The sequence below is a fragment of the Cnephaeus nilssonii genome (genome assembly GCF_951640355.1).
Source record: "Cnephaeus nilssonii genome assembly, chromosome: 21".
Taxonomy (NCBI): Eukaryota; Metazoa; Chordata; class Mammalia; order Chiroptera; family Vespertilionidae; genus Cnephaeus; species Cnephaeus nilssonii.
This window is the reverse complement of record NC_137092.1, coordinates 14,850,693-14,875,950: the sequence shown is the minus strand read 5'-3', so window position 1 is coordinate 14,875,950 and position 25,258 is coordinate 14,850,693. Positions and strand designations below refer to the sequence as shown.

The 25,258-nt window shown below is 56.5% G+C and overlaps 2 protein-coding genes across 3 annotated transcripts in view; both read right to left on the bottom strand.

Moving 5' to 3' along the window:
* Nucleotides 1–21,364, bottom strand: part of ATP8B2 (ATPase phospholipid transporting 8B2) — a 24,549-nt gene extending 3,185 nt beyond the window's left edge. The window contains exons 1-26 of one of the 2 annotated variants that reach the window (XM_079760499.1): nucleotides 21,178–21,364; nucleotides 18,630–18,697; nucleotides 16,413–16,471; nucleotides 15,956–16,069; nucleotides 15,731–15,829; nucleotides 15,176–15,237; nucleotides 15,003–15,075; nucleotides 14,652–14,722; nucleotides 14,435–14,514; nucleotides 12,032–12,190; nucleotides 11,696–11,784; nucleotides 8,565–8,761; nucleotides 5,974–6,182; nucleotides 5,080–5,123; nucleotides 4,618–4,783; nucleotides 4,277–4,465; nucleotides 4,014–4,129; nucleotides 3,761–3,925; nucleotides 3,561–3,672; nucleotides 3,318–3,423; nucleotides 3,045–3,189; nucleotides 2,668–2,851; nucleotides 2,283–2,506; nucleotides 1,935–2,018; nucleotides 1,377–1,622; nucleotides 1,089–1,227 (exon numbers count right to left, since the gene is read on the bottom strand). In XM_079760499.1, the coding sequence (XP_079616625.1) occupies nucleotides 1,089–1,227; nucleotides 1,377–1,622; nucleotides 1,935–2,018; nucleotides 2,283–2,506; nucleotides 2,668–2,851; nucleotides 3,045–3,189; nucleotides 3,318–3,423; nucleotides 3,561–3,672; nucleotides 3,761–3,925; nucleotides 4,014–4,129; nucleotides 4,277–4,465; nucleotides 4,618–4,783; nucleotides 5,080–5,123; nucleotides 5,974–6,182; nucleotides 8,565–8,761; nucleotides 11,696–11,784; nucleotides 12,032–12,190; nucleotides 14,435–14,514; nucleotides 14,652–14,722; nucleotides 15,003–15,075; nucleotides 15,176–15,237; nucleotides 15,731–15,829; nucleotides 15,956–16,069; nucleotides 16,413–16,471; nucleotides 18,630–18,660 (3,163 nt within the window). In that variant the 5' untranslated portion in view covers nucleotides 18,661–18,697; nucleotides 21,178–21,364. Of the gene's footprint in view, nucleotides 1–1,088; nucleotides 1,228–1,376; nucleotides 1,623–1,934; nucleotides 2,019–2,282; nucleotides 2,507–2,667; nucleotides 2,852–3,044; nucleotides 3,190–3,317; nucleotides 3,424–3,560; nucleotides 3,673–3,760; nucleotides 3,926–4,013; nucleotides 4,130–4,276; nucleotides 4,466–4,617; nucleotides 4,784–5,079; nucleotides 5,124–5,973; nucleotides 6,183–8,564; nucleotides 8,762–11,695; nucleotides 11,785–12,031; nucleotides 12,191–14,434; nucleotides 14,515–14,651; nucleotides 14,723–15,002; nucleotides 15,076–15,175; nucleotides 15,238–15,730; nucleotides 15,830–15,955; nucleotides 16,070–16,412; nucleotides 16,472–17,759; nucleotides 18,157–18,629; nucleotides 18,698–21,177 lie in introns of those variants that run through there. The other variant, XM_079760498.1, reaches the window with a different exon arrangement.
* On the bottom strand, nucleotides 17,882–25,258 carry AQP10 (aquaporin 10; the record flags this gene model as incomplete). Its single annotated transcript, XM_079760500.1, has 8 exons — nucleotides 17,882–17,925; nucleotides 18,630–18,697; nucleotides 21,876–22,469; nucleotides 23,139–23,356; nucleotides 23,605–23,723; nucleotides 23,829–23,966; nucleotides 24,541–24,667; nucleotides 25,154–25,258. The coding sequence occupies 6 exons, from the start codon at nucleotides 25,256–25,258 to the stop codon at nucleotides 22,262–22,264; spliced, it is 915 nt and encodes a 304-aa protein (XP_079616626.1). The 3' UTR covers nucleotides 17,882–17,925; nucleotides 18,630–18,697; nucleotides 21,876–22,261.

The following is a 25,258-nucleotide window of genomic DNA, read 5'->3' as shown; positions in this document are numbered from 1 at the left end:
CCAGAGTCATCTTTCCGAAGTAATCCTTTGCTGTCCTTCCCCACTCTCTCCTCAAAAGACAAAAAGCCCTGGCCGGTTTGTCTCAGTGGATACAGCGATGGCCTGTGGACCGAAGGGTTCCAGCTCCGATTCCCATCAAGGGCACGTACCTCGCTTGCAGGCTCCTCCCCGGCCAGGCCCTGGGCAGGAGGCAATCAATCGATGGGTTTCTCTCACATCGATATTTCTCTCTGTCTTTCCCTCTCTCTTCCACTCTCTCTAAAAATCGATGGAGCCCTGACTGGTTTGGCTCAGTGGATAGAGCGTCGGCCTGCGGACTCAAGGGTTCTAGGTTTGATTCCAATCGGGGGCATGTACCTTGGTTGCGGGCACATCCCCAGTAGGGAGTGTGCAGGAGGCAGGTGATTGATGTTTCTAATTCTCTATCCCTCTCCCTTTCCCTCTGTAGAAAATCAATAAAATATATTTTTTTTAAAAAAAGAAGATAAAAATCGATGGAAAAATATCCTCGGGTGAGGATTAAAAATAAAAATAATAACAATTATTGTAATAATTTAAGAAAAAATAAAGACTCCTGGCAAGTCAGATGCCAACCGGACAGCCTGGCATTCTGACGCCTCGAATGCCCGACCTTCCGTGGCCTCCCCCCACGGTTCTCGGCGGGTGTTCCGGCGCCACCCTGGCTGGAGCGCTCTCCATGCCCTAGAAACAAGTGGCCCTTTCACACTTTCCGCTCCCTGACTTGGACCCGACTCCCCAGTCCTGGCGCACTCACAGCAGCCTCCTGTGTGGGCCTCTCCCTGGCCACCCCACATGCACTCACTGTGCTGACCATGACCCCTGCCAGGCCTTGGCCTCCTTTGGGCCCCGACCGCGGACAGCCTAGCAGGGCTGCTCTTCACTTTCACGGACATGGCAGCCCCCTGAGGGCAGCACCGGGGTCAGACACACCCAGCCATCCCCCCAGAACTCCTGGCACCTGAGGAGCACCGAATAAATGCTCGCGGAGTGCGACCGGCTACCTACCCTGTTAGTCCCAGAACAGTCGTGACACCCCAGCGCTCCCAGGGGAAGCCACAGAGACTCACCCACAAACCGGAACTGGTTGGGAAACATGTCGAAGAGCCCATTGCTGTGCATGGCGAAGAGAATGGCAAAGTAAACGGCCACGCTGCCCCAGATGAAGAAGTGGTTGATGGCCGTCCAGTAGCCCGTATCCAGCCCGATCTGCAACCAGCAGGAGCTGTCACAGGCGGAAGGAGCCAGCACCCCAAACCCGCCCCCTTCCCAGCAACAGAACGGCGGTGCCCAGGGAGGCCCAGGACAGGAGGCTCACTCCTTCCAGAGGCGAGGGCAGTTCCCCAACTGCCCCATACCTGCACGCTGACCACGATGACCAGCGAAGTGGCCACCGTGACCGCAAAGGACTGGTAGTCGGCCAGCTGGGTGCCATCATCCCGGGTGGCCTCCGCAAACACGCCGTAGGGGATGAAGAACATGAGGACGGAGGTGTAGATGCCCTGGGCGATGCAGATGAAGAATTCCCGCTTGTTGAAGAGGAGGTTCAACTGGCCTGGCTCATACAGCTTAGGGTACTCCATGCTCCGCTGCTCGGGGACGTCCTGTGTGGGGAGGATCAGGTCACAGACGAGGCCTCAGAAGCGGCCGTTCTGACTCGGGCAGCCCCTGTCCCTGCCTCCTCCTTCCTAAGTTCTTTGACACTAAATCTAACTTCCAGCCAACTGCCCCCAATCTGTCTTTGCTCAGCCACCCAGGGGAGTTACAGGTCAGCGGTGGCTGAGAGGAAGAACACCCTGCCGGCTGGGAAAAGGCCGTCCCCGGGGCCACAGGCAGAGGGCACAAGTCCCACGCCCACCACTGTCAGCAATGTCTTTCTCCCCATCCTGCTTGATCATCACAGAGCCCCCCCATACCTGATCGAAGACCCCCATGGCCAGGACTGGGAGGGAGGTATATACGATGTTGTAAAGGGTGATGAAATACTGGTCGTAGACAGTCTGGAAAGAAAACGGGGGGAGAGAGAGGAAAGAACATGTAGCCTTTCTTCATGACAAATCAGGCGGAGGAAAACTGCGATGTGGCGTATATGGAGCCCCAGGGAATTTTCTGGAAGCCTCGCCCACTCCTTCAACAAGCATTTTTTAAATGCATGAACCAGACAGAAGCTAGGCCCGAAGGGACTGAGCTTTGAACAGAACAGATACAATCTCTGCCTTAAGGAACTTACAGGCGGACAAGCCAGTGGACTATGAGCTCACTACCTGGGCCGAGAAGCCGCAGAAGAAGCCAAACCAGAAGTGGACCATGGTGAAAGCAAAGTTCTTGTAGAAAAAATAGCAGAGGAACTTGCACATGCGTAGGTAGGACCAGCGCCCGTGCACCAGCAGGAGGCGCTGCAGAAACTTGAACTGGGAGAAGGAGTAATCGGAGGCCAGGACAGCCTGGATCCCTTCTTGCCCGCTGATGCCCACACCGATGTGAGCCGCTGCAGAGACAAGAGGGCACACGAGGGTGAAGATGGCCACACACCTGAGAATCCCACCAACGCAGAGCCCCGTCCCCCGTTAGTCTTCCCTGGTTCCCAACCCTCGGGGGCCCCTCCCTCCGTCCTCCCACCCAACCTACACACCGACACACGGCACTCACTTTTGATCATGCTGACATCATTGGCTCCGTCCCCAATGGCCAGGGTCACGGCCTTCTTGTACTTCTTCACCAGCTCCACGACCTGCGCCTTCTGCAAGGGGGTCACCCGGCAGCAGATGACAGCTTTGCAGGCGCAGGCCGTCTCCAAAAACTCCAGCTCCATGTCGGCCTCTAGCGCGTGGGCCTGCGACACAGAGAGCCCTGAGAGGCCCCGCCTTCCCCCGGAGGGACCTGGGAGTCAGCCCCGGCCCGGCCCCTTAGAGCCCCGCACAGCCCCCTGAAGTCGAGGGAAACCAGAACCAGTAAGACATGAAGGCCATTCGGAGAGAAGTGCTCTCTGGGAAAACGCTGCCCAAACTCAGGATGGCATCACTCACCAGACTGTGCCCGTTGATGACCAGGGCGTACTCCCCAGCAACCGCTTCCAGGACAGAAGTGAGCTTGGGAGAAGAAGGGTTCTCGTGGTAGGTAAAGCCATTGCCTACGGTGCGGGACGGGTCCACCATCTTCTCCCGCGCCTTCCTGGGAAGGGATAACGGAACCGTGGTCTCCCTGGACAGGAGCAGGGATTCCAGCCCAGTCAGGGCCCAGGAGGCCCTGCCCGACCCATGTTCACCACACGGAGCACCCGCCAGCGCGGGCCCGTTTACCTGAGCTCCTCCCGCACCTCCAGGACGGTGTGGCCAGTGACCACGAACACCTCGGACATGTCGTCCGTCAGCATCTTGCAGGAATAGCCAATGTTCACAGCCGTCTCTACCAAGAGAGAACGCAGGAGCTACGAGCAGGCCCCCAACAAAGTCAGCGCCTCTCCTGCCGGGCGCGCTAGGCTCATGCAGGACCCGAGGGGGCTGCTGTCCGGAGGCAACGGCCTCTGCCCACTGGCCTCTCACCTTGCTTGTCTCCGGTGAGCACCCAGATCTTGATGTTGGCCAGTGTCAGGAGGGCTATGGTCTCCGGGACCCCTTGCTGCAGCTTGTCCTCAATGGCCGTTGCGCCCAGCAGCTGAAATACCACAAGGGTCCCTGGCACGAGAGGCCCAGACCCGAGCCTTCCTTGCTCGCTCACCCTCGGCCCATGCAGTAGCCCGTACCATCATGTCGCTTTCGATCTCCTCGTACACGCTGGCCAGCCTGTCCTCCCGGCTGTCCTGGGCCAGGCTGGCCTGGAGCCGCCTGTCAGCCCACTCCTCATAGTGCTCTTCATCCAGGTCCTTGTAGGCCAGCACCAGGGTCCTCAGCCCTTCCCCTGCATATTCCTGGAGGCAGAGTCAGGAAAGTCACCCCTCGCCCCCTCCCCCCGCACTGAGAGGAGAACCACGGGGTCCCTCCTCGCCTCACACCTACATTCAGGTGGTCAGTGGTGCTGGTGAGCAGCTCCTGGGTGGAGGGGTGGAGCCTGTCCAGCAGGATAGTGTCAGCCCCTTTGCAGTAGAGTCGGATCTTGCCCTCTGGATTTCGCACTGAGTGAGGAGGGGGAGGAGGCCCAGAAAAGCTCAGCCGGTGAAGACCCCGTCGTCAACATAGCAACAAAGGTCACCCAGCACACCTCACCCCATCCCACGCGTGCAAGCTGCCCCGCGTCCTCCAGCACCCGGGCCTGGCCTCACCTATGACCGACATCCGCTTCCGGATATTGTTGAAGTCCAGGATGGCCAGCAGCTGGTAGGTGACGGCTGTGCCCAGCTCATGGACAGTGATGGTCTTGGGGGTACGAGAGCGGAACACGAAACCAAAGTTCCGGGCTGCGGTGACCAGGGCCCCCTCGTCCGGGGACTGGGCTTTGTAGAACAGCTCCCCTGGGCGGGAGGAAGGACACACGTGGTGTAAGTGGCCGCCCTCTCAGCCATGCGCCCCCCCGGGGAGCCCCAGGGCAGCCGCAGTGCAACAGTCCCCAAGCGTGAAGGCCCGCGTCAGGGAGGCGAGAGCGCAAGCCAGCTCTGCAGCTCACCTTCGTTCTTTTCTTCTGACATGACAGTATGGCACAGGGAGAGGAGGCGGAAGAACTCATGCACGTGGGGGTCCCCCATCTTAACAGCCTCCAAGAGGGTGGGGTCCCAAAATAAGAACTTCTGGTCCGCCAGAGGATTGAAGGAGAAGTCGACGGGTTCAGGCCTCTGTGGCAGGTAAGGGGGCAATCAGGAAAGAGTGGGTCACCAGGCAGTACCCCAGGAAAGGCGCTGTCCCCACCCTACTGCTCCCTGCCCTTCTAACTCTCAGGAGAGCCCAGGATCCTGTCCACTGTGGACCTCAAAATTCCCAGCTACCACCTCTCCCTTGAAATACCCATTTCTCCACTCAGCTCCCACCTCCGGATCAGAGAACACAGCGATCCTAACTACACCACCTGCTCCGGGGGGCCCGGTTAACTGGCCAACAGAACCCACAGAATCCCTGTGGAGGCTGCACCTACCTCTCCCACTTCAGCTTTGTGTCCCAGGACATCGAACACATCACCTACACAGCCAGGACGGAGAAGCAGCATCAGCGCTAGCGTCCCTTAGAGCAAGGTGAGAAACCCCCAGCTCTCCCTCCTCCCCCGCCCCCACCCCAGGCACCTGAAACCCACAACCCGAATTGTTGAGCAGACGGCACACAGATTCACACTGCTGACTCCAAGGACAGGCGGCAACAGGCACCCTGGATCCTTGGAACCCCAGGACTAGAAGTCATGGCACCCACTGCTCCCCATCCCGTCCCTGGGACCCCGCCCCCACCGCATGCTCCCAGGGCAGCTCCTGTTTTACAGCCCCCCTCCCCACCCCCCGCAAGGGCTCCCAAGCCTCCTGGGGTGCCTCTCACCCTTTAGGCCTACACAGCAGACAAGGCCTCACACCCTGGCCCTCAGGCCCGAGTTAGTACAGAAAGCAGTTATAGGAACTCCCTCTGCGTAAGAGTCAGACATCACACACCCTCCCCCAAGCCATCCCAGCAGCTCAGCCACAGGCCCTGCCACAGGGCCACACCAGCAAGACCATGGTCACATTCCAGAGACTCACGAGGCCCCTGAACAGCAACACAGGGTGAGCCTAGCACGCCACAGGGCAGCCTAGATGCAACCTGGCCAGGACGCCCCGGGGCCAGGGTCTCAGGCTTCACTGCCAACAGGCGCTCCCCCACTGCCTGGAGCCGAGGCCGGGCGAGAGGTCAGCAGACGGGAGGGAAGCACTGTCAGTGTCTGCTTCCTGACAGGGGACCCGGAGTGCACCCTTTCAAGGCGCCCGCCCCCCCAGGCCCCAGGAGGAAAGAACTGAAAACCCAAATGTCAGGACAGCCGTGGGAGCCCCCGTCCCGCGGCGCCACCCACCGTAGCTGCGGCCGTGGACGGAGCACTTGCTGAAGACCATGATGTTCTGGGTGAGGGTGCCCGTCTTGTCGGAGAAGATGTACTCCACCTGGCCCAGCTCCTCGTTCAGGGTGGTGGTGCGGGCCTCCGCCGGCGTCCGCTTCTTGGCGCAGAACATCTTCTTGTCCCAGTTGATGAAGTAACTGTGGCCCAGGCGAATGACCTCCACGCTGCACGGGAGACAGGAGGTGAGGCTGGGCGGGAGAGGAGGGAGGGGCCCACCCACAGGCCTTCTCCGCAGGCACTCCGGCTGGGGAGAAACGAGAACAGTGACACCTGGGCACCCCCTGGGTGGGGGGCGGGAGGAGAGCCGGAAGGTGGAGGCAGAGCAAGTCCCCGACCCCGACCCAGACCCTCGGATGCTCTCCAGACAAAAAGGTGCAAAGGGTCCGGCAGGCGGGGCAGACAGCACGGGCAGAGGAGCAAGAGGGACCGGAGACAAGGCACTCGGCCAGTTCTTACCTCAGGACTAAAAATACAGAAACCATGCAGAGAAAACAAGAGAACGTGCGAGAAAAAAAGAGAGAGAAATAATGAGGGTGCTGCGCACGCCACAGCAACGCACGTGCCACCTCCACGGGGGCCGCGGCGGGAGAGGGAACCACTGGCCACACGCCGCGGACACCCTGCCTGGCTCAGGGCTCCAACCCCGGCCCGACGCGGTGGCTTCAGAAAGAACCGGAGGCCAACGGGGACGCTGACTCCGGAAGGCGGGGGGGGGGGGGGGGGGGGGCCTCAAAAACCTGGGAAAGGACCTCAGTTCACAGTGGCACGGTGTTTTCAACATGCCGAGGTCGCCCACACCCTCTTCTTGGCTGGGCGTGTCCTTTGGGGTGTGGACTGTCAGGGTTTCAGAAAAGGCCCCGTGTTAGGTCCAGGACAGCCAAGCAATGGGGCCACGTCTGGAACCCTGCTTCTGACCCGAGGCTGCGCTCAGGATCCAGTTGATGGGCAAACACTGAGCTAGCTGGAAACACCTCCACGGACGTTCCCCCCACTCAGCTGATGAAGCGCCACCCCAACCCCCATTTCCCACAAACACACGCACTGTGAACTTGAGGAGACTTGGAAAGAAAACTTCCTTAGGTAGCTACCGTGGGCTTGAACACAAAACACCGAACAGCAAAGCCCAAAGATGGGGAAAAAGTTAGGTGGGAAGCAAGAAAACACTTAAAAAGTGCTGAAGAATCAGAGTTACAGTGGCAATGACGGACATGCTACCACCCAATATTTGAAAAGTAAGTTTTAAGCTATTTTCCAGTCCAGTGTCTTAGATCACGGCATCCCGACGAAGAAGGTAGACCCGGTATGGTCACTCCCATTTTACACGAGAAGACTGAGGCCCCGAGTGACTGTGGATTTACCCGGGCCACGTAACTAAGGAGAAAGCAGGACCGAACCACAAACCCAAGTCTCCTCTTAATGTTCTAGGAAAGCCCTCAGCCCAGGAGCTCTGCCTCCTGTCACTGCCATCGGCACTAGGACTCGGGGGCTAGTGGGGAGACTGCAGGACTACCTGGGGAATCTGCATGAACAACAAAATGGCTTATGGGAAGAGTTCTCAGGCTCCAGAAAGCATTTCCTGAAAAAGGTGCAGGGTCACGTAACTCAAGTCCAAGGCACTAAGTACAAAATTCCTCTCTTGGCCCCTCTTCCTTCCTCCTCTTTTTGTTCCTCCTCACTGGTCCAGCCCTTGTTAACAGCTTCCTCAAGCATCCTAGATGTCTCCTTGATCCTAGTAATGCACACCACTGTCTGCCAACACTTCCTAAAACATTTAATTCTTTTTTTTTAGGAATCTGTTCATGGTTTGTTAAGTACAAAGGTCAGAGGCAAAAATTCAAGACCCTCCACAATTGGGAACAAACTTATGTTTCCAGCTCTCTGCCCCACAGCCAAGTTGTCCTGTGACCATTCCCAGGTTCCCATTTCCAAGCCCGTGTTTCTAGCCCTCTCCCCCATCCCAGCCACCACTCAAAGCCCAGTTCCACAGCCACCTCCTCAGAGATGTCCTCCCTGATTAGCTGTGCAGGGAACGACGCCCTCCCACATGGCATCTCAGTGTCTCACGCTGCTGGTCTCTCCCCTCCCCTAACAGTCTGCTGCTTCTGAAGGCAGAGGCCATGTGCCACGTCTCCGCGTCCCCTGGCTGTACACATAAGCCTGCAGGCAGAAGGACTTCTAAGACGCGTGTTCCCGATCTGTTTTATAACGCGTTCACATCTTTCTTCCTTGCCTAGAGCGAAGGAGATCCATTCCTACCTCACCTCTGCATGTGCCACGCACCTAACATGCTTCCTTGCACAAAGTCAGCATGCAACAAACATGTGACAAATAAACAACACGGTTCTCATTCTGCACAGTCCAAAGTGCCCGGGAGCTGTGGTGAAGTGAGCTCTGCACACAGAGAGAAACAACAACATAACATGTTCACAGCACGGGAAGGGGACGCCACGTTCCTTCTCGAGGATGTCACCTTCACAGACAAGAGAAGCTGGCCACGGGGCAACCCCCGCTCCCTGGAGAGACCCCAGGCACAGAGAGCAACATACCTGACGTAGAGCGATATGGGCACGACGGTGTTGAGGATGATGATGTAGGACCAGAAGGAGAGGAAGCCAGAAAAAAAGGCACTGTCTACCGCCTCATCCCAGGGCAGGTAGACCTGGAAGCGCATCCCGACCTCGTGCTCCCAAATGGCATTGCCAATGGCCAGGATCACCCCCATGCAGACCAGGAATCCAAAAATCTGGGGAGGAATGAGAAGCAGAGGTGAGGCTGCCTCGTAGGAGGCCCCTGCAAACCAAGTGCGTCCCTGAAGGTCATCGCTCACACCTGATCCTGCAAAAGCTCAGGCATCTTTTTTTTTTGTTCATCCTCTCACCCGAGGATATTTTCCCACTGATTTTTAGGGAGAGTGGGAGAGAGGGGGAAAGACAGAGAGAAACATGGATGTGAGAGAAACACAATCGATTGGTTGCCTCCTGCATGCGCCCCGACCAGAGCCTGGGCCAGGAAAGAGCCTGCAACCGAGGTACGTGCCCTTGACCGGAATCGAACCCTGGACCCTTCCATCGCGGGCCATCCACTGAGCTAAACCGGCCAGGGCCAGCATGTTTAAAACGGTGGCACACGTGGACATGACCACAAAACATTTCCCCAATAGGTTTTTTTTTTTTTCTGCTATGATGATAGCATAGCATTCAGCCTACTGGGGACATTTTACTAACCTTAATTTACATTGCCAGATCACTGTCCACTATAAATCTAACACAAGCTATAGGAGATTTTTGTAATAGCCGTTGGTAAACAGTGAGATTTGATGATGGCCAACTTAGATGTCTGGGGCCTTGATGTCCTTTGTCTAGCTAATCCTTCTCAGTTACCATACAGCTTGTGATCATGATAATCTCTATTCCTGTTATATAGGACTGACTGAAATGACATCAGGATTGAGCAAAAAAGGGAGTAAGATGATTAAGACTCAAACTCAGGAGGAACTAAGGCAGTGGAAGAACTCAGAACATGTGAAATTCCTTAAATAAATAAAAGTTTATTAACTTTAAATAATTGTGCCTATGTTACAAATAATAAAAGCCCTCTGTACTTTTTGTAAAAATAAAATAAAATAAAATGGTGGCACATGCCAGTGGGAAGCACCCAGAAGTGGCAACAGGTTCTAGTCTGCCGCCGACAGCACATGGCCTTCTCTCTGAACATTTTCCCATCTGTCCGATGGGGACGCTGAAATCGTGCAGCTCCCCGCCTGACAGCCTAGAACCCTTACGAGACCTCAACGATGATAAAAGTGGGAAGCATTTGAGATCTTGCTTCCTGATATGTCCTCAATGTTGCTCAAATAAACTCTTATAAAATTTTCAACAGGCTTTTATTAAAAAAAAAAAAAGAAGAAGAAGAAGAAGAAAAAGATGAGAAAAGTGGGGGAAAGCTGCTTTCAAAACTCCAAAAGAAACTTACTGGAAATCACCCATTTACTTGAGCTGAGCCTCCATAAGCCAACAACAATGCCAAATTTCTGTCATGCTCATTATCTCATACAGATTGCCCCCCCCCCCCGAATTTTTAAAATATGTTTTTATTGATTTCAGAGAGGAAGGGAGAGGCAGAGAGAGACAGAAACATCAATGATTTGAGAGAATCATTGATCGGCTGCCTCCTGCACATCCCACACTGAGGATCTGAGCCTGCAACCCAGGCACGTGCCCTGACTGGGAATGGAACCGGGACCTCCTGATTCATAGGACGGCGCTCAACCACTGAGCCATGCCGGCCGGGCATCCCCCACTTTTTTAAACCAGGAAACAAATTGTATTTTCAGAAATGTAGATTTCTCGATAGCCAAAAATCTTATAAAACTTGTAGTTCTTGGAGAAGAATCCTAAGAAAATTTTGGAAGTTGAAAGAAAAAAATTGAGACCATTGTCTGATTTCAGACATCGATTTGCCAAGCTGCCTTCACCTTTTTTTTTTGGTTGTTAATTCTCAACCGAGGACCTTTTTTCCATAGATTTTGAGAGAGAGAGAGTGGTAGGGAGAGGTATATATATAGAGAGAGAAACATCAATGTGAGAGAGACACATTGATGGGTTGCCTCCCACACGTGCCCAACTGACCGGGGCTGGATATTGAACCTGCAACCCAAGTATTAGGACATGCCCTTGACTGGGAATCAAACCTGCAACCCTTTGATGCCTGGGCCAATGCTCTAACCATTTTACCCCACCAGCCAGGGCTGCCTTCACTTTTTAAAAAATATATTTTGTTGATTTTTTTACAGAGAAGAAGGGAGAGGGATAGAGAGTTAGAAACATCGATCAGCTGCCTCCTACATGCCCCCAGGGATGTGCCCGCAACCAAGGTACATGCCCTTGACCGGAATTGAACCTGGGACCCTTCAGTCCGCTGAGCCAAACCGGCCAGGGCTGCCTTCACTCTGGATGCTTTGGAACAAAACAGGAGCCATCCTGGTACACAGGAGCCACCAGGGGGCGATGCAAGCCTCTGCATGATAGACCCACTCTCTCAGGCTGGGTTTCCACAAGACCTTTAAGACCAGGGGGGAGACTGTCTCACCGCAGGCTGGCCCAGGCCTTTTGCAAGCTGGCATGGGGTGGGGGAGGGCGGGCAGGCAGCAGGCAATGGGGGCGCATGAAGGGAGGAGAGAAGGGGAGAAGAACCTGACAAGGAGCTCAAATTTCTAGCCAAACAAGAGAAGGATTCGGGAATTGCCAAAAACTGAAACAGAAACTTTTCCTTGGGGATCCTTCCCTCTTGCAAGGCAGGGGAAAACACCCCATTAGACCCCGCTCTCCATCCCCCAAGTGGAAATTTTTCTTTTAATTCCTTCTCCATCCCCATGAAGGCCTCCTTGTCCCAGGCAAAAGCAAACAGAGGGTCACATGCTACACTAAGTCATCGTCATAACTGGAATCCAGAGAAAGGAAGACTTGTTTTAGCTTTAAGTTGTTGATTCATACGCGTTCTTTAAATAATATCTGCCAAAGTCTAAAAGGAACCTGAAATAAACACTGCCTTTGAGGGGCTGACCTGCCAGTGGCTTTAAAGCCAAAACCTGAAGCTTGGCTGCTGACCAGGGAGGAGAGACGGGAGCAGAGGGAGAAGCAGGCGGGCACGGCAGGGAGCCATAGGTGGGAAGCCTTACCCAAAGCACCAGAGTATTCATTAGGCGATCGATACTCGTTCTCTTGAATTTCGTCCTGCCACTGTTCTGCATCAGCTTCGTATCAGGACCTACCGAGGAAGAGGAAGGGCTAGCAAAGCCAAATCAGGAAACTGCCTCTGGGCCTCAGCCCAGGCCCCAGAGTGCAGGACATCAGAGGGGAAGAGAGACCCAGGCTGGATGGGCAGGAGGCCTGTGTCGGGGCTGCAGGGTTTTTACCTCACTCATGGTCCCAGCCCTCTCGGCGTCCTCCCCCGCCTCTGAGGGAGGGCGGAGGAACAACGCCTCCCTTCTTCCTTGGGGTCCTAGGGGGCTCACCTGCGAAGATGACCAGCCCGAAGCACCACTCGGTGTTCCGCAGCACGCAGCCCCGCAGCAGCATGTTCTGGTTGCTCAGGGGGAACTTGTTCTCCTTCCAGTAGAGCGTTCCACTGAATTTGTCCAGCTTGTTGTTGGGAGGTTCGCAGATCACCTCACCTGAATGGAAGACAAGAGCGCCACGGCTCAAGGTACAGTCTGTAGCTTGACCAGGAGACAACGAAACAGAGGAAGCAGCTGAGGGAGAGGGTGTTAGGACCCATCCCCACACCGCTGTGTCACTGTGAACTGATGGGAAAGGAATGGGGCCACAGGAACTAATATTAAGGGCACACACACCCTAAAGCACCGAACAGACCGTCAGATTATAGGGGGAAGGCAGGGGAGTGGAGGGGAGGGGGGAAAGAGATCAACCAAAGGGCTTGTATGCATGCATATAAGCACAACCAATGGACACAAGGCACTGGGGGGGTGGGATGAGGGCATGCGACAGGGGGTAGGGGAGGCTGGGGGAAGGTCAATGTGGGGGGAAAAAAGGAGATATATGTACTACTATATGTAATACTTTAAACAATAAAAAAAGAAAAATATGCATTACATACAGAAGAACAACAATAAAAGTTATGATGGATTTAAAAAAAAAAAAGAGTACACACACCCTTGGACCCAGTCATCCCACTTTGGGGACTCTATTCTACAGAAATAATAGCACAGGTCACAATTTTTATTGAAGCATTATTTGAATAGAAAGACTAGACACAACTGAATGGTCAGTGAATAGTTGAGTAAATTATAATACATCAATTCTATGAAACAATATGCAGCTATTAAAAAAATGAAGTAAATTTCTTTATATAGTGATGTGATAAGATGATGATGAGATGAATAGGTAGAGGCAGGTTGCAGGGATTTGGGTACAGTATGATCCCACTGATTTATGTTCGTATAAACCGAAAAAAAGTATGAATAAAAACACATTCAAGTGCCAGTTAACCTATCACTTTATTTTTTTTAAAAACATATTTTATTGATTTTTTTACAGAGAGGAAGAGAGAGGGATAGAGAGCTAGAAACATCGATGAGAGAGAAACATCTATCAGCTGCCTCCTGCACACCCCCCACTGGGGATGTGCCCGCAACCAAGGTACATGCCCTTGACTGGAATCGAACCTGGGACCTCTCAGTCCGCAGGCCGATGCTCTATCCACTGAGCCAAACCGGTTTCGGCTAACCTGACTATCTAAGAAGGTAGAACCAGAGGACAGGAGAGCTTTTTCCTGTGCATGCTGCACAGTTTGTCTTGTTAAAGGAACATATAGCATACTATTCTGAATTGAATAAGAATAAGAAATAAGAATAAGCTGAAATTCTATCAACATGCACAGCCAGGCCCTAACCGGTTTGGCTCAGTGGATAGAGCGTCGGCCTGCGGACTGAAGGGTCCCAGGTTCGATTCCGGTCAAGGGCATGTACCTTGGTTGCAGGCACATCCCCAGTGGGGGGTGTGCAGGAGGCGGCTGGTCGATGTTTCTCTCTCATCGATGTTTCTAACTCTCTATCCCTCTCCCTTCCTCTTTGTAAAAAAATCAATAAAATTTCTTTTAAAAAAAAACATTAAAAAAAAAAAAAAACATGCACAGCCAGGAGGGAGTTATCACCCATAAAGATCTCTTGAAATGACCATTAATTAAAAAATAAGTGGTAGTGCCCGACTGGTGTGGCTCAGTGGTTGAGCATCAACCCATGAAGCAGGAGGTCATGGTTTGATCCCCGTCAGGGAACATGGCTGGGTTGCGGGCTCGATCCCCAGTAGGATGCGTTCAGGAGGCAGCTGATTAATGATTCTCTCTCATCATTGATATTTCTCTCTCTTCCTCTCCATCTCTGAAATCAATACAAATATTTTTAAACATATATATGTGTGTGTGTGTGTATATATATATATATATATATATATATATATACATATATATATATATTCATTTAAAAAATAAACATAAGCCCTAATCGGTTTGGCTCAGTGGATAGAGCATCGGCCTGCGGACTGAAAGGTCCCAGGTTCGATTCCGGTCAAGGGCATGTACCTTGGTTGCGGGCACATCCCCAGTAGGGGGTGTGCAGGAGGCAGCTGATCGATGTTTCTCTCTCATCGATGTTTCTAACCCTATATCCCTCTCCCTTCCTCTCTGTAAAAAATCAGTAAGATATATTTTAAATACATAAATAAAATAAACATAAGAGGGAGCCACCTGGCATTCCTGACACCTCCACACCACCCACCCCACACCAGTCCAGGGAGCTCCATAATCACAGCAACAAGAAGCCAAGAGGAGAAAGTACAATTTAAACCCCCAAACCCAACCACCTCCTCTTCCCGAAAGGCGCTTCTCCGAAATCACTCACCATCGAACTTGGCCAGCTTACTGATGTCTCCCAGCTCCCAGGTGACTGGGATCGCCTGCCGCACTTTCATGTTGGTCTCTCTGGAAGGACACCCACAGTCCTGCTTACCCCAAGTGTTCTTAAAGGTGCACACCCCTCAGGCCTGGGGACCTCTTTCCAAAACAAGCTTGTGACCCCTTCGGAGGCAGAAGGAGAGGTGTGACCCTGAGCAACTCACCCATCGAGCTCGGCTGTCTCTATGTAACACAACCCGTGAGGCTCACTGCTGGAGAGGAGGAGGAGGTCCGCCTAGGGAGAGACCTAATGAGAATCCCAAAGACCCGATCCTCCCCCCGCCATGGACTCTGCGATGGCCCCTCCTTCCGCCAAGCACTCTCGGCTTGCTTAGTCCCAAGCATGCGAATGGCCAGAAAGGAGCCAGCCCCGACCGTACTAATAGGACACAGGAGCTTCTCATTCAAGGAAGTTTCCTTCCAACGTGTTTAAGAGGCAGCCGTAAACCAGGAGCGGCTCATCCTTTCTGCCAAGGAAGCGCCCTGTAGGCCTAGAGGGGCACCCGGTGCCTTACCGCCACAAACTGGTTGTTTTCTAGCTTGATGATGTCACCAACACAGACATTCATCCACTGCTCCTGCTGGAGGCTGAGGCAGCGAGAGGACAGAGAGGAGGCTGTGAGCAGCCAGACAACTTCCCAGGGAACCCCTGTCCTCCCAAGGCCTTCCGTCTCCGGCTGGCACTCACATTCCATTGATCAGCACCTGAGACTGTCGGTTATTCACCTGGTTATCACTCTTGTGGCGGAACTGAAAAGAAGGAAACGAAGAATGGTAAGACACCTTCTCCTGCTCCCAGCGATTTAGATGAATCAGTGGTATGCAGAGCATGCTTGGTACCAGCTATACACTGAGTGGCCAGATTATTATGATCTCTGAACGCATAATAATCTGACCACTCAGTATATCTATACATATATATATTAGAGGCCCAGTGCATGAATTTGTGCATGGGTGGGGTCCGGCCAGCCTGGCCAGGGGGAGGGGACATGGGTGGTTGGCCGGCCTGCCTGCTGGTTGAACTCCTGGTCAAGGGGACAATTTGCATATTAGCATTTTATTATATAAAATATTACCGAGTGGCCAGATTATTATGCGTTCAGAGATCATAATAATCTGGCCACTCAGTATATATACATCTGTTCACAGATCTACTCTCTCTCTGCCTCCCCCTCCCTACTCTCAGCCACAATAGCATGAATCTAGCTGGACCAGGTAAGGGACGGCAATGAAAACAACTCACATAGTCATCAGTGGCATCTTTAACAGCTGTGATGGTGAGGACAAGAACCAAAGGCACAATGGTGGTGAACCAGGACAGGGAGGAGATCTGTGGGATCAACTGGAAAGAGGAGAGAGAAGGCATGCCTCTGAGACCCCATCCGATGCCTTCTTTCCCCTCGACCTTTCTCACCCTGGACTGTATTTGGCCTTGTGAGTTGCCAAGGGTCTCCCACGGGTTACTTACCTGCAGAATAAGAAGGAACAGGAAGTAGGTATTGGCAACTTCCTGGAACTGCTCAAAGAGGTTGACAGGCAGGAAGGTGAGAATATTGTACTTGGAGGTCTTGATGCAGTTACTCTATGGCAGTGGGAGAGAAGACAATGAGGCAGCCTCCAACCCCAACCCAGAACCAGACTGAGGGTGCCTCTTCATCTACACTGCCCGACACCTCGGTCCCCGAAAGCCAGCACCCACCCACCCACTGTGCGGGAGGGGAAAAGAGAAGAGAAGGGAGTCTCATGGGGTCAGTGGAACCTCATCACTGACAGGTGAAGGCATGAAACATTCAGCACAGCAGCAGATGGAGGCTGCCTGCCCCTCCCCCAAGCACTCTCCAGTCAGCCCTGACCAAGGATGCTCCTGCACCTTTCCCGCTTCCAGCTCGGGAGGAGGGTCTGAACGGGGGTCCAGAGCCACTCACCGCATACTGGAATTTCTCATTGTACTCTCGGTCATTGGCCCGTGCCCTCCTTTCTTCCTCTGCAACGGAACAATACTGCGGTCAGGAGGAGCGAACTGAGGCCCGCCCCACCTTGTGGGGTTTACACTGAGGGCCCCCGGTTCTTTCCACGGTATCGCTTTAAGGAGTTGGCGCCACAGCTGAGGTGTCACTAAATTCCTCCCTCTAGTCCGCCTCTCCTCTCACCACTAGCCTGACTGCTGGGCCTTGCAGGCATCACCTTCACAAAACAGGATGCCTTCTTTCCTCACCAGCAACCCTCAAGGTCTCCCACTGGGGGCAGGCCGTTCCTCTCCCCGTCCCATTAATTAATGCCTAAGGGTCCCATTAATTAATTAATGCCTGAGGCGTGTATGGTCTTGGGAATCCCAGAGGAATAGCAACCGGAGACAAAAGCTCCTTCTCCTGGGAAGCCTGTAGACCTAGCTGCAGTGGTACCGTCCTCTCCGACTGGGAGGTGGGGAGGTGGCAAGACCGAGGGTCACAGTGCCCTGGAACTGCTCTGCGGCAGGATCCCAGCCCCACGTGCAGTCCCCCCTACAGGAGCCTCTGCTTGTCACATGTCACCGGCAGTGGCTTCTGACTGGCCCGCAATGACATCACCTTATTTTAAAGCTCATCTTCAAGTAGAAGGGGGGGGTTCAGGGATATGGGTCATGCGGACGGAGACAGGCAGGAAGGAGAGAGGAAAACAGTTGCTCTCTAAATGTGTGCCATCTGCACACATGTCCCCTATGTAACACATGTGTCACTGAGTGACCTATGACCTACACCTATCCTGAAAACTCTGCAGATCTGGGGCTGTAGGCACCAAGTTCAGGGACAGGACATGGGGTGTCTTAGGAAGGGTTCTCCAGCCCATCTCCCAGGGTCACGTTTACCACAGGCGGAAATAGGGGGCATCCTGGTCAGGCAGTCAACGTAATGCCTTAAACCTGTCCTGGAGCCAGAGCAGCATTCCGCACCCCTCCCCTTCCCCCTCCCCCCTCCCCCCTCCCGGGACCCCTGCAGAGCACACTGCAGAACAAACCTCGGACCACAACATCCTCTGCCCCAGAGCCCTCCCTCTCGGACATCACTTTGCTCCCAGAAACTTCCCCAGAGGGGACCCTGGGGCTGAGACCTCTGCTAAGCCACCAAAGACCATGCAAGGGAGAGTCAGGGAGCGGGCCCTTCTGAGCCAGGACCTCTGGGTCTGGAGAGGAGAGGTGCGGGGAAGGCGGGGGGAGGCTGAGGACAAGCGAATGTCAGGGTGGGAGAGGGGACACTGTGGGCCCGGGAGAGCCGCCAGTCGCTGCCTCCCGTTACCTGTCCCCCAAGAGGGCTTCTTTCGGCTCCAGGAGGGGGGCGCCCCGGCCCGGGCCCACTTCTCTGGCATCTCCTTGGGGACTGTCATGATGCCGGTTGGAGCGGGGGAGGGCGGCCTGGTTGTCGGTCGGTCCTCGGGCTCAGTGGCGCCGATGGGGCGGCCCCCCTGGGAGGCGCAGGAGCTGCGGCCGCTCAGAGGGGAGCCCGGGCCGTCGGGCGCGCACCCCAGCTGCAGCCCCAGCCATTCTCTCGGCCTCCCTCGCCCGGGGACGCCGCGCGCTCGATTACGCCGCCGCTGCCGGCCCGGACGCCCCAGCGACACCGCGCGCCGAGCGGTCCCGAGCCGAGCGCGCGTCCCGGGCTCCGCCCCCGCCCGCTCCGGCCGCAGGGCAGCCGCCGCCAGCGCCGCGTAGGCGAACGCCGGGCCCCGCCCCGCCTCCCGGTCCGGCCAATGCGGGTGAGGGGACGACGGTGTTGTCGGGGGCAACCGCTTTCGTCCCACCCCCACCCCGCCGGCAGGAAAACTGGGACCCGGAGGATGAAAAAGGAGGGAAGGAAGGAGGGAGACGGGAGGTGAGAGGACCGGGGAGAAGGTGGAAACAGCCCCCCAAGCTCTCCGGGCCAGAGAAGAGGGGCTCCAGGCACCCCAAGAGAAGAGTCTTGTGTTTAGGGCTGAGGGGCAGGTACTCGGCACCTCCCAGAGGATCCAGCTCAGGGGTCAAAGGGAAGGGATGAGGAGTTCCAATCCACCCTCCTTCAGACTCATTACCACTGTCCCTCTCCCCTCTGCTCCCCGAGCCATAGCCCCCACTTATCAGGTGTCCCTGATAGTCCATGGGACACCCCCCCCCACACTCCTGCCTGTCTTACCTGGGGGGCGCTTTTTTGCACACAGTGCCATCTCACCCAGCAAGGTCCCAGCAATCCCATGGGAGACCCTGCAGGAAGGTGACAGGTGGGTGAGGTCAAGAAGCTGGGGGTAACCCTCCATTCCTTTCTTCAGACTCCTCCTGGAGGCTTTCTGCCCCAGGTCTAACCTCGCTCCTCCCCTCCGTCCCCAGCCTTACCCACCAACTCCCCACCAACACTCTGCTCTGATGGGTCCCGGAAGAAGGAGCCTTCCTCCCCCCATGCCTCTGCCCTGGGTAACACAGGGGGACTGGCAGTTCACAAAAAGCAAGACCTGCAGGGAAAGGAAGGTGGCAGGGAGAGGAGGCCAGAGACTGACTGGAGGGGCACGGCTCTCAAGGTACCCATCCCGGGGCAATGGGTGCCCCCATGTGCCCTCCTCGTGGCAATGAATGGTGCCTGTGTTTACTGGAAAGCAGAATTTCCACCACAGGACAGGGTGGGGTTGAGGGAACACCTGGCAGGGCATCAGGAAACAGGGTGGGCAGGCTCTCCCCTTCTCACAAGTGGGGAACCCTCCAATTCCCTCTCCCCTGTTCCTGGGGCTTTCCTGACCTCCGCCTGCAGGGGAGCTCACATCAGCAGCTCGGCCTCCACTTCCTGTGCACAGTCCCCAAACCACTCCTCTAAGACGAGGTCAGCCACCCCTCTGGACAAGCAAGGGATCTTCCCGACCCCAGGAGGAGCCGTCCCTCTCCCTCTCCCGCCCCAAGCCTGTCCTGCCGGTCTGGCATTGGGTGCAGGTGCCAGGAGCAGCAGTCAGCTGGACCTCTGCATCCTTCCGCCTTCCCGGTCCTTCCTTTCACCGGACAAGGTAAAAGTTCTGGCTCACAAGACAGGGTCACAGAGCCTCACCCCTACTCCCCAGTTTGATCCAAAGGACACTGCCAGCCAGGTCCTGGGCCCTCTGGTCACCTCCTCTTTCTTTGTCTGGATGGAAAGCCTTCCTCCTCCTCAGTTCCCCTGCCTCCAGCCTACGGGGCACACCCCGCCAGCCTGTCAGCCCCGAGAGATACTAATTGCCTGTCTGCCCAACCTCTATAATTACAGACTCTGGCCGCAGCCCTGTCACCCACACCGGCTGTCTCTTCACAAACTCAGACGCCCTTCCTGAACCCCAGAGCAGGCAATACTGAAACCCACAAGTCCTCTTCCTCCCTGGCCCTCCCCAACCCCGGCCGCCAAGGGTGCCTGGCCCAAGAAGAAAAACCTCATCCACATTTTAGAGATGCCAAGCCTCCCCGAGGGCCCCCAGCCAGGGTCTCCACCCAGTCTAGAGTGTGAGTCATGGGAGGGTGGGGTGTGAAGGGAACGGTCAAAGGAGAGGATGCGAGGGTGGGCATCTCCAGTCCCCGGGCCAGCCCCACCCTCCCAGGGAGGCAATCGAGAAACACTATCAGCCCACAGGTCTGGGTTTGAGTCCAGGAAGGAGCTGCACAGCTTTGGGGAGTCCGGAGCCTGGACACTGACCAGGAAAGTTGTTTAACCTCCAGGACCCTGGGGAGACTGAAAGCTGGCTGGGTCCCAGACCTCCTCCCCTCTGGGGAGCTGTACTAGGAAGGGAAAGGGTTGGGGGGAGACCTGCGAACAGGGACTCTTCTCACTTCTCTTTCCCAGCCTCACAGGGCCACTAGCCACGTACCCTGCCCCCTCACCTGCCCCTGCCCCTGCCCCTGCCCCTGCCCCTGCCCCAGCCCCTGCCCCTGCCCCTGCCCCAGCCCCTGCCCCTGCCCCTGCCCCAGCCCCTGCCCCTGCCCCTGCCCCTGCCCCTGCCCCTGCCCCTGCCCCTGCCCCAGCCCCTGCCCCTGCCCCTGCCCCTGCCCCTGCCCCTGCCCCAGCCCCAGCCCCAGCCCCTGCCCCAGCCCCTGCCCCAGCCCCAGCCCCCTCTGCGGCCACATTGGGGATAAAAATAGCCAGCCCTGGGAAGAAGGCACTGCTCCACGGAGGAAAACGCTCCTCCTCCGGGCCTGGCCCCGCTCCCTTCCACCCATCCCAAACCCGGGAGGACTGACCCCTTCCTTCAGGGGGGACGGGGTGTTTTGGGCAGGGCAGGGGAGCCGCAGAAAGGGAGCCCAGGACCCCAGCTCACTAGCCGTCACCGCTGGCCGCCTTCCATCCAGGGCTCACTGCCCAGCTCTGCGCCCAGCTGCCCCTCGCCCGCACCTGGCTTTTCCTCGCGCCCACAAACCTGCGGTGCCCACCCCCTTCTCCAGGCGCCCGACCCCGGGCCCGCCGCCCCTCACCGCCGCTCTGCGCAGCGCTCCAAGCTCCACTCGCTTCCCCAGGGCGCCCCGAGCCCCGAGCGCCATCCTCCGTCCCGCAGACCCTTCCACTCCCCATCCTCGGCTCCGCGCCCTCCCCCCTCGGGCCACCCTCTCCCCCGCCTCCCCGGCTCCTGGTCGGCCCCGTCCTCCCACGTCCCCGCCGGCCCCTCCGCCCCGGGTCGGCGTCCGCAGCCTCCGCTCGCCCCGCGCCCCGCGCCCCGCAGCCGCCCCGCGCCCGGCCTCACCTCAGCGCTCGGCGCTCGGCGCCCGCCCCGGCGGCCCCGTCCTGCCCATGCCGGGGGCTGGGGCGGGGGCGCTCGGCTCGGCTCCCCGCGGGCTCCCGCCCCCCAACGGCAGCCCCGCTCCCACCGGGGCCTCGGCCCGCTACTTTGTGTCAGTTTCGGCCACGGCGGGGCGGAAGTGACGGCAGTGGCGGGAGAGGCGGGGGGCGGGAGTGGGTTTTGGGGAGAGGGCGGGAGGCGGGGGCCGCCATCTTTGTGCCGGGCAGGGGGGTCCCACCCCCTGGAGGCCCCGCCGGCCGCGGCCGCGTCCCCGCCCACTGTCATCGCCACGCGGCCCCGAAGCTTCCAGGGAAGACGCGGGAGGCGAGGCGGGTCTGAGACGTGTTTATACGGAGGAAGGGAGCGGGGACGCGGTCCTCTCGGGGAGGCAGGAGAGCCGGGCGGCGGTGGAGAGCACGCCCCTCAGGCCCGCCCTCCCGCACCCTGCGCTCCTCCCCGGCAGCCCGTGTCCGCTCCGCTCGCCCCGGCTCCGCTCCGGGTGCGGCGCCCCGTCCTGGAGTGACACAGCCCGAACGTCTCCGCATCGGGGTGCCTCCGCGTCTTCGCCGCGCTCTCCCTCCCGATCTCGGGGCGCTTGGATGGCGGTGTTCCACTGCCAGCCCTCCGCCCCCCCTTGGGGAGGCAGTTCCCCGCGCCCGTACCTTCTATGAGGCGGGGGGAGCTGAGTGCGGGGGCGGGGCGCTGAGGTTAGAACTGGGAGTCAGACGGGGGACCAGGCTTCGGAGGAAGTCCCCGCCACCCTGCAGATTTCTGCGGCTTCCCCAGCCCGGCTTCCAGGGGCGCGCCCTCTGGCGGCCACATGGCGGAACTACGTTCCTGGAAGCCCGCTGGGTCCCAACACAGGCTTGTGGGAGGAGAGGATGAAGACGGATGGACCTTAAGCTCCTCCGGGTCTTCCTGTCCAGGCATCCTCCCCAGTTCAGGAGGAAGCGACGCTTACATGAGTAAACACAGAAGCTGCCCGGGGCCTGGCGCCTTAGTAAAGAGAAAGAATGTCGTGTCTCCGGGTCTGGGTCTCTGGCCCTCTTCAGTGTCCGTGAGGGAGGTAGGACTGCTGTGCCATCTGAGTTGAGGCAGGAGTTTCCAAGTCTTTATATTGGGCAAGGACTAGATCCTGAGCTGGCTCCGAATCCTCAGGGTGGTGCAGAGCCACCAGAAGCTGGTAAGTGGCTGTGCCGAGGGTGGCCCCCACCATCGGGGCCACCACAGGCACCCACCACCAGCCGTTACCAGCCCTGCAAGAGAAGGACAAAAGGGAGATGCCAGCGGTGACTCCCCCAGTCTTCCCCCGAAGGACTGGAGGCAGTAACAAGAGAACTCCCTTAAGCAGCTCCTGGGGTGACAGACACCAGGAAAAGCAAAACGCTTAGAGAGGAGGAGTCCCCAGGAGGGCTTCGTCCAGCCTCTTGCCTTAGGTCAGTGGTCGGCAAACTCATTAGTCAACAGAGCCAAATATCAACAGCACAACGATTGAAATTTCTTTTGAGAGACAAATTTTTTAAACTTAAACTTCTTCTAACGCCACTTCTTCAAAATAGACTCGCCCAGGCCGCGGTATTTTGTGGAAGAGCCACGCTCAAGGGGCCAAAGAGCCGCAGTTTGCCGACCACAGACTTAGGTAATTATCTGAATATCCCCGTTTTGTTGATGAGGTCACGAATACCCAAAAAGGTCATATGCATCCCAGAACACGACCTCTAGACGTCACTGTTTCAGTGAAAAGGGTGGGGGGGGGGTCAGAGAAAAGGGGAGGCCTGGGGCTTAGAAGAGGAACACTGTCCGGAGAAGCTAAGAACGATTTAGAGGAGAATATTTAGGCTGGGAACCCAGGGGCAGAGCCTTTAGCAGAGGGAGGGTGAGCAGAGGGACAGCACGGGGGAGTGGGGGGGGGGGCTGTCTCGCACCTGAAGACTTCAGGGCCCCAGCCAGCCACGTAGGTGAAAATCCGTGGGCCCAGGTCCCGGGCAGGGTTGAGTGGGTATCCACAGTTGGCACCCATGGATAGCCCAATGGCCAGGATCAAAAGCCCCACTGCCACGGGCTCCAGACCCGCGGGCACTCCCTTGTTCCGTGTGTCCAGGATGGCCAAGATCCCCACAATCAGGACCGCAGTTCCCAGCACCTTCGAGTGGACAGATGCAAAGGATTCCGGTCAGCTGGCAGATATGATTCCATCTGCCCTCTCTCACCCAGACAGTACAGGCCACCACCCTATGTCATCTGACTTTGTCCAATACAGGCAGCTGGGGTGGGGGGTAGTGCAAAGACAGACCTAACCCCACCTCCCATCCGACCCAGAGGCTGAACAATAGGCTATAGTGCCAGAGGTCAGGGACAAAGGTCACTACCAGGTCTGCCCCTCACACCTACCTGATCCAAGAAGCCATTGTTCAGGGACAGGTAGGGAGCAGGGTAGGTGGCAAAGATGGAAGCTGTCTCCTTGGGGCCAGTCACCGTCAGGTTGCCACCCGTATAGTTCTGTAGGGCATCTGCAGGGGAGGGGAACACCCAGGATTCCCATCTTTCTCATTCTAAACCATTCCAAGGCACCCCTGCCCACACACAGACACCCCAAAAGCCGCTCCCTCGGTTACCATAGTAGAGAGCGTAAGTGGCTCCAGAGGCGCAGAAAGCAGACAGTGTCTGCACCGAGGAGTAAATGGGGAGCTTGGCCCAGGGGAGGCGTCCCAGGAGGCACATGGCCAGGGAGAAGGCTGGATTCAGGTGAGCCCCTTCAAGGACCAAGAAAAGACAACCAACATCCACTAAGTGTCACCGCCAGGCACTCACCGGGTCACCTTGCCACTCTTCCCCACAGCTCTGAAGACAGATGGGACCATTCCCCGCATATAAATTAGGAAAGTGAGGCTCAAGGTGGAGCAACTTGTCAAGGTCCCACAGGGAAGCCAAGGTTTGAACCTGGGACTGCCTGCTCTTTCCCCTACGGTGCTTGTGTCTCAAGGCTCCGGCCAGGCACGCGGATGCCGTGTGCTTTCTGGGGGATGGCAGGTGAGGTCTTGAGCAAAGGTGAACCCCAGCGGGCTTCAGGTGGGAAACACAAGGGGATAGCACTCTCCCGTCATACCTTGCCACAGATCTCTCAGTGAGCAGAGAATTCATGTGAGGAAGAGGGATGGAGAGAGGTGGAAAGGGGAGGGGCTGGACGGGGCCAAAGGTATATCTCAGTCCAGGGCACTGATCAAGCTCAAAAAGATAATGTCCATGAGTCACCTTTTCACGATAACCAGACATCCACACTCACATGCATATCCTACCTGTCTAATAATCAGACCCCTCCCTCCTTACCTGAGACATTACCACCCACGTAGATGGCCACCATAACAGCCAAAGAACCAGCCAGAAACATGGTGAAGAAGTTGCCTTTGGTTTCCTCACTGGTGACAGCCTGGGCCACAGCCCCCTGGGTGATGAGCTGGTGGGAAGAGGAAAGATGAGGAGCAGAGAACCAGGAGTAGAGAGCCTGGTGGACCCACAGGGGAGAGAGCCTGGGAAGGCGAGGAGAGTGGCCGAGAGAGGTGAGCTATGAACAAATGTGAGGGATCAGCAAGGAAGGAAGGAAAGCAGACAGAGGGAAGGGAAAAGAAATGGGAGAAGTGGGAAAAAAAAAGTTAAGAAAGGGAAGGAGGGTGAGATTGAAAGGGAGAGGAATTGAGGGGGGGGGGGGTCCATCGGGGAAAAGGAGACATGTAACACTTTAGACAATGAAAAAAAAAAAAAAAAGGGAGAGGAATAAAAATCAGGAAGTAAGAGAGGAATACAAGAGACAAGAGGAGGACAGAGAGAGAGAAATGATGGGTAGTTGAAAGGACACAAGACCGGGAGAAAGAGATGAGAACACCAGAGATGAACAACAGCTTTTGCCCACCTTTTGTTACCTTCCCCCAATGACCCTGCCTACCATGAGCACAAACACACCCAGAAACTCTGCCAGGCACTGTCGGGCCAGGAGGCTGCGGATCCGGAGCCAGCCCTTGACTTCTGCCAGGAGCTGAGTATGAACCAT